The following is a 13942-nucleotide window of genomic DNA, read 5'->3' as shown; positions in this document are numbered from 1 at the left end:
TTCATAAGATGGAACCATGGCAGTTAAAATGACACCCCAGTGCTATATTTTATAATGTAAATAGACCCTAGGGATCTGTTAGTACCAATGTTTAACCCATTATATAAACAGGGTATCTAGCTATAACTCAGCATCACAAGATAAGCAGATTGATAAAGCAAGACATGAAAACGTGTCCAAGATTTCTAAACTGATTTTGTTAAGTGTTAAACCTTAAACCTGAGATAGCAGGAAACACTTCAAGAAGCCATCCACATCCATCAACCTTCTGGGATAGGCCATGTTAATATTTCCCCCTTACTTACTTTACTTACTTACTTAATAATAATAATAATAATAATAATAATAATAATAATAATAATAATAATAATAATAATTCCCCCACCCCCACAAAGGCTCCAATTCTCAGTCTATGACAACAGAATGATAAAAACTTGCTCCATTCTAAGATCATCATCATCCCATCTAGCTCTAAAGTGTGGCCAGCAATACGAATTAGGCTGAATATTACATGGGACAGATTCATGATTGTCATGGCAGCCATGAAGTCTTGAACCACTCCAAATGAAACAGCTTTAGCATGAAGTCCTCCAGCATCACTAGTGGAAAAAATTCCAGCGCCAACTCAATCCACACAGCTAGCTCAAGAAGGAAGGCCATTGAGCAGTATGGTGGGTAGCACTGACAGAATCAATTTCGCACTTTAAATGGATATATTCAAATCCCTCAGACTGTAGGATAGGGCATCTGATCAGTGGGATGGTTTAACAGTAGACCACTGCAACTCTGCCTCCACACCTACCCACCTCAGATCTAGTAGGAGAAAATATCATTTACATTCCCTGACTTCCCTTTCTATATTGTTTCTTGCTTATTCAGAAACAGAAATGAAAATAAGACTCACAAGGGTTCATGAGATAACTAGTCCATTTTTTAAAAATAGTCCATACAGTGACATTGATATTTTTTTTAAAAAATATATATTTTTTCACGAACCCCTGTGACTCTTATACATTATAATCTTTTCCCTATTTTTCTCTTGTTTGGTTTTATTGACCTTTACTGACAGGGGAGTAATCTGAAGGAGCTGGCATAGGAATCATGTTTTGGGAACTACATTGTCTGTGGTTTCTCAGCTACAGGAAGAGCCTGTGAGGCTTTTTTGCAAGATGCAGCAACCGTTGAGATCCACTCCTTTACAAATGGATCATTGTCTTTGCGGAAATAGACACACTGCTCACTTGAGAAAGAATGTTAAATGACTCAACTGTCCTGCCACATTGAAGCTGCTCAACACCAGGGAAGAACAACACATGGAGACCCGTAGACCAGGTAAGAACTAAGCTCGGAGGGAGTTTGGACCACATTGCCGTGAAAGACGTCTTTATAATATTATAACTTATCTACACTTTGTTCTGATGAATTGTGCTATTCACTCCAATCACTGAAGCAACTTTTACAAAGTGAGACTAAAACTTGACAAGGGGCAGAAAGGCTTGCCAAATGTCTTGGAACAGAGATACATCCTGTGCAAAATAGAGCAGAAGCTATTTGCCCCACTAAGGCCCCTTCCACACAGCTGAATAAAATCCTACATTTTCTGCTTTAAGCTAGAATATATGGCAGTGTGGACTCAGATAATTTAGTTTCAAGCAGATATTGTGGGATTTTCTGCCTTGATATTTTGGGTTATATGGCTGTGTGGAAGGGCCTTTAATCTGAATAAATCTAAAGGGGTTGTGGGGATAACCTCAATATGTCTAAGGGAAGGGAGAATGCTTTTTCACTTTTAGTGGCCAGGAAACCTGATTGTAGGGGAGAATGATGATCTGAATTGGTAGGAAGCTAGCATTCAATCCTAAATGAGATTTCTCACCAGTTTTCTGACTGACTTGTTTTTAATGTCAGCTTAATGTTAGGGAAGCAGTGCTTTATCCAAGATTAACTTGTTGTTGGGTGCTCTCAGATTGTTTTCACTTTATAGTGACCCTATGATGGAATTTTCTTGGTAAGGTTTGTTCAGAGAGGGTTTGCCTTTGGCTTCCTCTGAGGCTGAGAGAATGTGAATTGCCCAGAATCACCCAGAGGGTTTACATCACCAAATGGCGATGAAAACCCTGGTTTACAGAGTCCATACTCAAACCAATACATCATGCTGGCCCATCGGACTTACCCTAGTCTATCTTCAGTATCGGTTTTAGCTTTCTCTTCAGTGTCTTTCTTAGAATAATTACACTGCTTATGGACAGATCATCATAGTTCACAGGGGTTGACAATTGCAGTTCAGCAACTCATGTGGTAGATCATACATTCTATCACATGTCCCTTCCATCCACCCCTCATTTCCTCTCCAGCAGTCATTAGGGATGTTACACTATTCTGCGTTTTCTGGCCTTTGGTTGAAAAAGAAAGGAACGTTGATGTCATTCAAATAATGCTTTCAAAATTTTGGGCAATTTGTGTGAGAGAGTGTGTAAAGTAAAGAAAGGATAAAAGTAGTACCCTGGACAGAGTGCTACATTTCATCTGGATTCAGATTATTTACTAGTTATGAATTTATCACACAGGGGAGGCAAATGACAATTACAGCAGAACAATGGTGTCTTTATGTTGTCGAAGGCTTTCATGGCCAGAATCACAGGGTTGTTGTATGTCTTTCGGGCTGTGTGGCCATGTTCCAGAAAGTGTCTTTACATTCCCATGATTTTACTCCTTCCCCACCAATACCCTCTTAGGGAACAGCCAGGAAAACATTTTGTTTACAAACACAAATAATCTGTTAATTCTATCCTTTGTAAAGGAAGTGCTTTCCAGGATATTCACCACTGGGAGCCACATATTGTTACAATAGGATTAGCTATTATTTATTTATTTTTCTCCCGCTTTTCTCCCATGGGTGGGATTCAAAGCGGCAAACGATGGTTAAAACAACAAAAATTACATGACATAGATAGCACAACATCATAACAGATAAATAAATAACACATTACATAAACCATATAGGTAAAGGTTTCCCCTGACGTTAAGTCCAGTCGTGTCTGACTCTTGGGGTTGGTGCTCATCTCCATTTCTACTGTGCCACCAGGGGCCCCATAAACCATATACAACAAGCTTAATAACTACGACATGTACCATTAAAATTCCCTGGGCCTCAGGCCACTGAGGTTATCCATAAAAACATTGCACTAAAGATCCTAGAAGCTCCGCTTCTTTAGGCTGTGTAAACATTGCCAAGTCCGAGGTAGTCTTCAGTGATGTGCCTTACCTTTAGGCTGTGAAAACATTGCCAAATATGAGGGAGCCTTCAGTAATGTGCCTTATCTTTCTAGTTCAAGATCTTGTCTATTTACTACCAAACGCTGCAGACAAAATCAAGACTGTGTTCCTCCAGCTTTTCCTCCTTCACCTTTCTTCCAATGCCAATGCTTCTGAAAAGCTTGCCAGCCAGCTAGCCAGCCAGCCAGCCAGCGGATCAGTTTGCACATATACATAGATCCTCCAATGTGATTTTTAAGATGTCATAGGGAGAAGCTTCTCTGTAAATAGGGAGTGGATATTTAAGGAATTGTTATTTTTCCAGTGAATGTGTTTATATGAATAGGATCTGAGGCATATTTACCTGATGCTGTGATTCATGGCAATTTCACATCTCTGTCATGGGGATTAAACAAGCAAGCTTTACTTTTGAAGACCAGAATTTCTCAGTTGTTTCTTTCTCTAGGGTCTGAGGTCAGTATTGCAAATTCTGAAAGGGATTATGAGAATGTTATACCTTCAAGTTTCCTAAAATGGCAGCAACAAGTCCCAGAACAAACCATGAAGGCCAGACCAGGTAAGAAATGATTAACAGCACTAACATTCTTGGCCATCAGATCCATAAGTCATATTTTCCTAGCTTGAAGATTAAAAAAGGCTTTTAGCAAACAATGTGGAAAATTAATATTCTCATTGGGCCCATCCAGACAGGCCTTTAAACTGAAACCTGTCTTGGTTTTACTGGAGGCATTCAAATGACGTCTCTGGTAGAATTGAATTAGTTTGTAACAAACTAGATGTTCTGAATTAATTAGAAACCTGGTAAGATCTGGGCCTTACCAAGTGTGGGCCCTGTGTGGATTGAGTCCAGGGACCACGTCACGCAATCCCTGGGCCCAGTCCACACAGCCATCTTGGTTTTTAGGGCTCCATGGGTACAAAAAACCAAGCGGACACCCACCCCTCCCCCAAAACCCTAAAATAACGCCTAAAGGGTTTTTATAAACTTACCCGGTTGCCATTATTTTCTCCTTGTGGTTTCCTGGCACAAGGAAATGACGTGCCAGGAGAGGGGAGGCAAGAAGGAAAATCCCCCCCTCCCCCGGTCTCCTGTCATGTTATTTTCTCAGGCCAGGAGAGCGCAAAAGGGAAGATAATATTGCATGATATTTTTTTTAAACTTTTAGGAATTATTTTGGGGGGCTTTGGGGTGGCACATAGACCCCACCCCGGGAAAGCCTGGCTTTTGGGGTGTGTGTGTGAAGATTTAAATGCGTGCCGAAGCAGGTTTTTTTAATCCACTTCAATGCCCATTTAAGTCTAGTGTGGAAGCACCCATCACCTGCATAAATCCCAATAGAGTCTTTTTAAGAAGTCACTCTATCACAGACCATCTAACCAAAGTGCTGCTTGATGAAGCCCTTTGAGATGAGAGGCCACATCATAATATTATTTTAGATATCTTTAGTTCTCATAACCCATAAGTTATAATTCATAAAACAAAATTATTTGTCAGACTGATGAGTCATATTTGAGAAGAGGGGTAAAATAAACACACTCTTGAGTAATAGCTTTTCTCAGCACTACTGCTTTGATTGTGCTTTTCCTGCATGGCAGGGGGTCAGACTAGGTGGCCCCTGTGGTCTCTTCCAATGTATTATTCTATTATCAGTTCTACATATTAGACCCATTTTTCTCTAAGAGCTAAGAACAGAATGCAAAGGTAAGATTCTTATTCTTCATCTTAAATCACAACTCGCCTGCTCCAGATTTTATAATACAGGGCTTTATTCTTTTTCATCGGCTCAGCCTAGGCGTGTCCTCTGTTTTCTCAAAAGTACTGGAGTTAGAAGGTGCAAAGATGATAGGCTCACATGCCATGCACCAAGGCATGATGGAATATCAGTCCTCCCACATCAACCCATCTTACGTCCTTTTTGATCTCAGCTCCTGCAGTGTTTCCCAACTTTTGCGATGGCTATATTAGTTCCTGTTTATGATTATTTCCCTCTCATTACGATGTGTGCTGGCCACATGTGTCCTACTGCTTTATACCAACTATCTTGTGCTATAAGATCACTTTGGTTATTTACAGATGTGCTCAGGCCCACCACACATACTGACAATACAAAACGGTATTCTTGGATTGGCCTCCTTTCCATCTTGATGTGCGCTTTCCTGTTAATAGCCATCTCTGCTTTTGTCCTGGCCTTCTTGAAATGTAAGTTCCACAGTGAATTTATATGACATTATTGAAAAATGCCATTGTTAATATTCAAGCTAATCCTGTCTTCCAAAACGATTTGCCACATTGCAAATGGATCACCACAATAAACTGAACAAATAAGAGAGAGCCCATTTGTGTCTAAAGTACCAATCCATGAGCAGATTGTCCTCTATGCTGCTTTTGCTTTCTTCCAATCAAGCACAAATGGGGATGGGTCATGCTGTTCAGTTTCTGTGCATTTCCTGAGATAATATCATTCATCTACACAGGGTGCAGAGAGATGGAGCAGATTTTAGTTCTCTCACTTGTCCCAAAAACAAGGACTCATACAGAAATACAATGGATGGGTTCCTCTTCAGACAAGGAAACACTTTCTCTGCACGCTCTAAGACTGATTTTTAGATGCAAGGCTACTTGCCTTCACATTGACTCTGACTTATGGCAACACCATTACAAGTTCTTCCTAGCAAGATTTGTTCAGAGGAAGTGTGCCATTGCCTTTGTTTTAGGAAATCAAGGGATTTTCATGACTGAGTGGGGATTTAAACCATTTTGGTTCCCTTTTATCTTCAGCTTTAGTCTTCCTCCCACCCCTGCTAGATGTAATTTAGTCTTATGACTCCAATGAAGCATTTCTAATTTTAAAGAATTAAAACCCTATGGAAAGGATTATCAGGATAGCACAAAAAGGAGATCTGGATTCTCCCCCCATATATTAGCACCAAAGAAAAGAGCTTCTATTAAAACTTCTCTGCTAATGTTTGTTTTTTTAAGGAATTTATGTTGGACAATTCCACTAGTCTAGTGCAGCAACGCCTCAAATAGTGACAACAAATCATTTTTAAATGCATGGTTTCTTTTCATGGCAACTAAAACTAAGTGAAAACAATAGCCAATAAACAACAAATATGCAATGGACAGAAACATCTTCACAGATTTAGAAGCCTGAGGGTGCATCCAGACAGCACCCAAAAAAAGCCCACTCGTTCTTTTACCTGGGGCATCCAAAGGAAAACCCTGCTTTGTCCTGAATTAATTTGGTACTGGATTAAATCTGGATCTTCTTGAAAGACCCGAGTATTCCTAAAAGACCTGGGTCTAATCCAGTATGGACCCTGTCTAGGCTGCCCCTCAGTAGTCCTGGGATTACCGAGGGGGCAGTCTGCATAGGTGACTTCTGGGCTGAATCTGGGCTGAATCAAGGGCACCAACCCCCTCCCCAGAAACCCCTTTAAAAAAACTCAAAAAGAGAAAAAAAAAAGCTTATCAGACCACCATTAGACTACTGCCAGAGTTCTCCTGGCATGTAAGATGATGTGCCAGGAGAAGGGGGGCAAGGAACTATTTTGCTCCTTTCCCATCCTTCTCCTAGTGTGTCCTTTCTACGCATCAGGAGACCTCCGGCAGCAGTGTAATGGCTGTCTGGTAAGTTGTTTTCTCTTTTGGGGGGTTTTTAAAGGGGTTTTGGGGAGGTGGTGTGGGTGTCTCCTTGTTCTCCTGGAAGATTCCAGGAGGGCATCTAGACACCTCCCTCCAAAAGCATGGGTTTTTCAAGCTGATGTGGGGACAGAAGTCTGTCGTAACCCAGGTTGGAGCAGACTTTTCCCCTGTGTGGAACCGGCCTGAGGAAAGTGTCTCTGTCCCTTCAGGCTTTGAGTGGCATTTAGATTGCTGTTACTATGTTTAATTGTTGTGGGTCTTTTTTAATATTATTTGTATTTTGAACATATTTTTAGAGATATTATGGTAGCTTGTATGATAGCACTACTTTTGTTGAAGAACGGAATAAACAGAGTGGTTAGCCAATGAAGAAGACTCAGCTCATTCTGAAATAAAAATAAACCTTTTGTAGATTGTCTGAGTCTACATTTTCATCTCTTACACATATAGATTGAAAGCATGTGGGTAGCTAGCTAGTGAATTCACACTTGGTTTTTTGAGAAGAAGGAAGGATAGACTCGATGAGTTGGAGGATCAGGTGGACATAATGAGGTGCGTATGGAGATAAATTTAGGCCAGTTGTCAAAATCCTCAAATGTGGGTTTGTTTTTCATGAATAAAAAGAATACTAAGTTGCCACTGTTTTCTTTGGATATAAGAAGCATGTGCCTGTGCTGTTCTGTGTACCTTCATGTCATTTCCTACTTACATTGACCCTAAGTGAACTTATCATATGATTTTCTGGGACTAAAAATGTGTGATTCATCCAAGGTCAGCCAGTGAGTTTTCACTGCCAAACAGAGAACTGAACCCTAGTCTCTAGAGCAGGGGTCCCCAAACTAAGGCCCGGGGGCCGGATGCGGCCCTCCAAGGTAATTTACCTGGCCCCCACCCTCATTTATAATATAATATTTTTATATTAGTTTTAATAATATAATATATTGTATATACATAATATTGATAAGAATATTATCATTTTATACAATATAATGCTAACAATAATACCATATGATAATATTAATTATATGTTATATATTACATATAATATTACAGTATAGTGGTATAGTTCAATATAGTATAATGCTAATATTGTGCTATGCTAATAATATAATATATTGTATGTACATACAGCTGCTCTGAGTTCCCTTCGGGGTGAGAAGGGTGGGATATAAATGTAGTAAATAAATGTAGTAAATGAATAAATAAATAATTTTGGACTTAGGCTTGCCCAAAGTCTGAAATGACTTGAAGACACACAACAACAACAACAACAACAACAACAACAACAACAACAACAACCCTAATTAACCTGACTATCTCATTGGCCAGAAGCAGACCCACACTTCCTATTGAAATCCTGATAGGTTTATGTTGGTTAAAATTATTTTCATTTTTAAATATTGTATTGTTCTTTCATTGTTATTGTTGTTTTGCACTACAAATAAGACATGTGCAGTGTGCATAGGAATTTGTTCGGTTTTTCCCCCCAAATGATAATTTGGCCCCTCAACTGTCTGAAGGATTGTGGACCGGCCCTCTGCTTTAAAAGTTTAAGGACCCCTGCTCTAGAGTCATAGTCAAACAAACATACGTGGGAACTAGTAACCAGGCTGCTATAGAGAAGATTACGCTCAGAGCCACACAATCCAAAAGAAAAGGGGCAGAACAAGCCTTTGTTGTATAATACATCAGCCTGATGTGATGATCCATGGTAGTGACCAAAGACAACATGTCTGTACTCAGGCTGAGGTTGAACAAACAAACAAACAAATATTCACATTCATAGTATTGGACCCACATAATGGAGAGTCCAGTAGAAGCTGTGCTAGTGTGAAGAAGTGGTTATGATAGTAGCTGAGGTTGGTGGTGCATGTTTATTTTGGGAAGACAGAATCCTCTCAATGTCATGCTGTCTTATCCAGGTCTCTGTGCTTTGCAGTTATTCCTCGATGTCCAGATCACTGGCAAAAGTTCCAGACAAAATGTTACTACTTCTCCAGTCATCAGCAGACCTGGCCAGATGCAGATAATATTTGCCTTAACCTTGCTGGACACTTGGTGGTGGTCCATGACAATGCAACTAGAAAGGTGAGCCACTCATTTCTACAGGATAATTGCAGCACAATTAGAGTAGTATCAAATTGGTCAAATTTTGTGTTGTGGATACTTCCCTGGACCCAATCCTTTGCCTAACCTACCCAGGGTTAAATTCTATAATTATATTCTAATTTTAATCCTCACATGGCTCTCTCTTGGAATACTCCTAGATCTTTTAATTGCTCAAAAGTTATAGCCGAGGTTAAAATGTAATAGTTTTAATCCTAATTTTTAAAGACAGCAATTGATGGGAAAGCAATACTTTCCTTTCTGGGCATTCTTTACAACAGTGTTTCCATTGTTGATAACCTTCTTTATTCTTAATACTGTGCCCCTGGAATGGAGTAAGTTCTGATATCTGCACCTTTTGCACAACCTCTGTCTTTAGGTCATGATGGGAATTTTTAAACCATTCTAATATTACTTTGGTTATGGGAAATAAATCCTTGATTTCACATGAAAAGATGAACAATGCTGTAGGAGAAAAGTAGCATTCTTTCACTGTATCCATCTCATATTCCAGTGCAACAAAATGTAGTAGAAGAATTATTTTGTGAAGATAGAACTACACAAAATTTTTTGCATGCATAAAATGTTTACTACAGAGGAAATGTTTTCTGTTTTTGCAAGACCAAAATTTAACATTTTAGTCTTGGACACTCCACCAATTTGAACATTTTTGTCTCATCAGACCAGAGAACCTCTGTTTACTGTCACTCCCAAATGCCTTTTTATTAACTCCAAATAGAATTTGACATAGTTTATTTTAGCAGTGACTTTATTTTGACTGCTGTTCCATAAAGTTCAGCATGGTGGAGTGTCCAGGTGGTACTTGTTCTATTTTTCAGTTTTTCCCTTCTTAGTACCAGATTTCTTCAACTCCTTCACTTGTATGTTTGCAAGTACTTTAGATTACGTGTCAACTCACCACAATCCCATAAACCTCATATAGTTTTGTTAGGCAGGGGATACTCAGAATGGTTTTGCCAGCCTTCTTCTGAAATATAACCCATAGCACCGGATATTCTTTAATGGTCTTTCATCTACGTACTTAATATATTTAATTTATTCTTTAATATATTTAATATAATATATTTAACTATCTTTGTTTCTTCCTTTTCTAACAGTATATAACATTTATATATCTTTGTTTAAAAAATCCAAAAATAAAAATAAAAGTAAAAGTAAAATTATCAGGTATCCAATGTCTCGTAGGTGATAGAAGAAAAAGGGGGTTGTCTTTATCCAACAGACCCAACTGTAGTCATTTTCTTCTGATACATTCCATGAAAGGTTTCCATTCTTCCTTAAACTTTTTGGTGTTGACTTGTTCTAGAGTTGTAGTCAATTTGTCTATTTCAGCCATCTTGAAAACTTGTAATCCAGTCTTCTAATGTTGGTATATCTTGCTGTTTCCATAATTTTGCATTTTCCATTCTAGCCGCTGCCATCATGTAAAGAAAAATTATTTCCTGTTGTTTTAATGCTTGTTTACCTAACAATCCCAATAAAAACATTCTGAATTCAGTGGGATTGTAATCTTTAAAATAGTTTCAATATCTCTGTCTATGTATATTTGTCCAGAATTTCATTGCTCTTGGGCATATCCACCACAAAAGATAAAAATTTCCAGTCTTTTGGTTACACTTCCAGCATAGGTTGGAACTTTTACAAATCATTCATAAATAAATATATATCATTTATATATCATTTTATTTAAAATTATTCTTGTAAATTTTAGTAGTTTCTTCCACAGTTCTTCCCATTCTTCTGGCTTTATTGTTTGGCCCACATTTTTGCCCATTGGATTTTTGGGTTTTTTACTTGTTCATCAACTGTAAAGTCTTTCAGGAGGGACAGGTATAGTTTCCCTATCTGTTTGTCTTTAATCTCTAGGAATAGGTTCCAATGACCCTCAGATTCTTGTATACCTTTTTAATCATCTAACCAATATCTTTGTTGAAGTTGGTAATAGTGAAACCATGTCATTGCTGAATCTTCTTTCTGTAGATCCTGTCACGTTTTTAATTTCTGTGGTACCCACTTATCTAATAATTGTATATAAGTTACATATTCTGTCCTTGGGGTTCTTAACTGTAGAAATGCCTCTAAGTATTTTATTGTAAAAAAGTATTTTATTTTTATTCCATATTCTTATCTATGAGTTTCTTATCTTGTGTTTCTTAAAGTCAAATTTCATTTTGTCATATATCAAATATACATGCCAACCATACCTTAGGTATGAGACCAGATGTTTTGAAAATATTTTCTTTGGGTGGAGTTTTTTGAGCTCTTATTATGTTTGCTCAGGTAAACCTCATCAACATTCCTATATGATGGGGACTTGAGCAATTAATTTAGACATTGATGTGACCTTTTATATTTCCATTCCTTTCTGGAAGTTTCTAGATCATCAACAGAAGTCTAGCTACTGGCTTGGCCTCAAGACATATGCCAAAGGAGAATGGCTTTGGGTGGATGATACACCTCTACAGGGCATGTATGTTGCATTTACTAATGATGTTTTTTAAATTAATGTTTGCAAACTCATTTTTTTATGACCGATGAGATGGAAAGACCCAAGATTGCGGGAAAGGGTTTGTCATTTCCAGTGACATGGGAGGGAAATAAGTGCATCCTTTATAGTGTCTCTTCCATAACAAATATAGAAGTACACTCCTAATGTGGAATGATTTCAGAGGAAGGGCCCTTCCAGATAGGGCAAAAATCACAGGGGGAACCGGGATATTCAGGCCCCTTGCCAGCCCTAAACCTCGTGCTTTTGTTGGCGTGGTAGCGACATGCCCTCCCAGGTCAACCAGAGAGTGACCCAAGATGGCATCAAGTCAACCCCCAGCCCTATTTTCCCCTAAACTTATCTGAGGGGGAAACAGGGACCAGGTAAGGTTTAGGTGAAAACGGGGGGGGGGGGGGGGCTGGGAGGGGAGAGTGGGGCTGCCATCCTGCTCCTTCAGGCTTTTAGAGCCTAATGAACCAGGATAGCAATGGGGATTGACTCCAGGGATCATGGATTGTAGTCCCTGTCACACATAATGTAACGGAAAATTATTGCGGCAACAAAAAGGAGCAATTTGTGATCCTGCAGTTATTATTAGACTGCATGAAAACTGTGACACATGTAGCTAAGTAACATCAGAGAGTGGTAAAATGGAAAGAAAAGTTAGTAATGAGGAAGGAGACACCAGCTAGTAGTGTCTGCAGCAGTTTACTTTTGCCTAAGCCTACTAGGAAAGGCAAGATTCTGCCACTTATCTCTTGTTGAGTTGAGATCAAATGATGCATCTTGGCCAATGTGGCCTCACATCTTTCTTAACTAGTATTTCTCTGCAACTCAGATACATATCATGTTTTTTTACAGATCCAAGATCAAAGCTGATAATCAGACAACTGAATGCATGTATGTCAACCACACAAAGAATACAAGCAGAATGACACGATCTTCTTGCAGTTATTCCTTCTATTACATTTGTGAAAAACAGCAAGCATAACAAACATTACATTTTGTTCTAATTTGCAGGTTTTTAAATTTTTCATTTGTGAAAAATTATGTAGACTGTGAATTATAATTCTCCTTCATGGCTTCTTTTGAAAGTATTCTTTCCCAGAGATTTTAACAGTGAATATCAAATATACTACTAAACAGCGACTTCTATACAGAAAGCATGTTGTAGGTTATAGAAATTGAGTATCATATTTGAAGGATCACCTCCCTCCATTTATGGATTTACTTAGAATTGCAGAAATTGGATACTACTACCCTTCCAACACTTCTGTCCTTCCCAAAAACAGCAGACCAGCCTTGAATTGCATGGCAGTAATATCGTGATTTACACAAACCATGCAAAACAAGCCAATTTTAGTATCTTCCCCTACAGTGATTCTCAATCTGTGGGTCCCCAGAGATTTTGGCCTGCAACTCCCAGAAATCCCAACCAGTTTACCAGCTGTTAGGATTTCTGGGAGTTGAAGGTGAAAACCTCTGGGAACACAGGTTGAGAACTACTGAGCCTAATCCTTCTCCAAAGATATGTATATTCAGATCCATTGCCTGATCTTGAGGGCTTTAAAATGTTATTATTTGTGTCATTTGAATCAAAGGGCTTTTTTGGAGCAACAATATGTGAAAGCGGTCATCAATAATGTCTCCACTATATGACCCAAAGTGGTAGGTACAGGTTGAGTAGATTCAGGGAGGAGTCAAAGCAGGATGGGGGGAATTGGGTTTGGGGTCCAGATCTAGTTCAGATTAAACCTGTGAGCTGCAGGTCCCCAGCCACGGATCTACATTTTGGTGTGCATATTGTCCAGACCATCTTATGAATATTTCAGTGGCTTTAACCATCTCTGCTGCTTGAATTATTGCCCCCTTTCCCTCTGCAACACCTTTTTGTAGTTGTTTTTACAATGCTGTTATATCTTGTTAAACCCAAGCTCTCTTTTTTAATGGTCCTGTTCTGGTTTCATTATTTGCTACATTATTTTTTATGCCTGATTCCACTTTCATCTTTATATTTTGTATCTATTTTATTGTACTTTTTAATGATTTAGGAAATTTTGGTTATTGAACAGTCTCAATTAGTTGTTGTTTTTTTAAAAAAAATAACCATAAACATACATGCATAGCAGTATACAGATATATTATAAGATACATTGTAATCTACCATGGGAAGTCTGGAGTCTTGAAAGGTGGGTAAGATATGCATTTAATAAAAAATATCAATAGCTCTGATTCCAGTGGTCGTTCTTTAAAAATGTATGAATGTTCATAAAGGAATTTCTAATTAGCTGGAAGTATGACTTTCGATGCAACTCACTGGAACAACAAATCAATATAAAACTAATAGGCAGCAATCCAAAAAGGCAGACTTTCCCCCCATCTCTCTAGTATCCAGCTGTGGTGGA

At 38.6% G+C, this 13942-nt stretch overlaps 1 protein-coding gene across 1 annotated transcript; it reads left to right on the top strand.

Annotated features, from left to right (window-relative positions):
- The first annotated feature begins 988 nt into the window (after positions 1-988).
- On the top strand, positions 989-13769 carry LOC103277803 (killer cell lectin-like receptor subfamily G member 1). Its single transcript, XM_008104223.3, has 6 exons — positions 989-1332; positions 3722-3832; positions 5351-5476; positions 8862-9010; positions 11422-11519; positions 12399-13769. The coding sequence occupies exons 1-6, from the start codon at positions 1314-1316 to the stop codon at positions 12526-12528; spliced, it is 633 nt and encodes a 210-aa protein (XP_008102430.1). The 5' UTR covers positions 989-1313; the 3' UTR covers positions 12529-13769.
- Positions 13770-13942: the final 173 nt, after the last annotated feature.

The sequence above is a fragment of the Anolis carolinensis genome, chromosome 2 (assembly GCF_035594765.1).
Source record: "Anolis carolinensis isolate JA03-04 chromosome 2, rAnoCar3.1.pri, whole genome shotgun sequence".
NCBI lineage: Eukaryota > Metazoa > Chordata > Lepidosauria > Squamata > Dactyloidae > Anolis > Anolis carolinensis.
This window is presented reverse-complemented; position numbering and strand designations above follow the sequence as displayed.

Coding starts and splice junctions, on each gene's coding strand:
- LOC103277803 (XM_008104223.3), top strand. Junction 3,833..5,350: donor AACCATGAAGGCCAGACCAG/GTAAGAAATGAT, acceptor GGTTATTTACAG/ATGTGCTCAGGCCCACCACA. Junction 5,477..8,861: donor TGTCCTGGCCTTCTTGAAAT/GTAAGTTCCACA, acceptor TGTGCTTTGCAG/TTATTCCTCGATGTCCAGAT.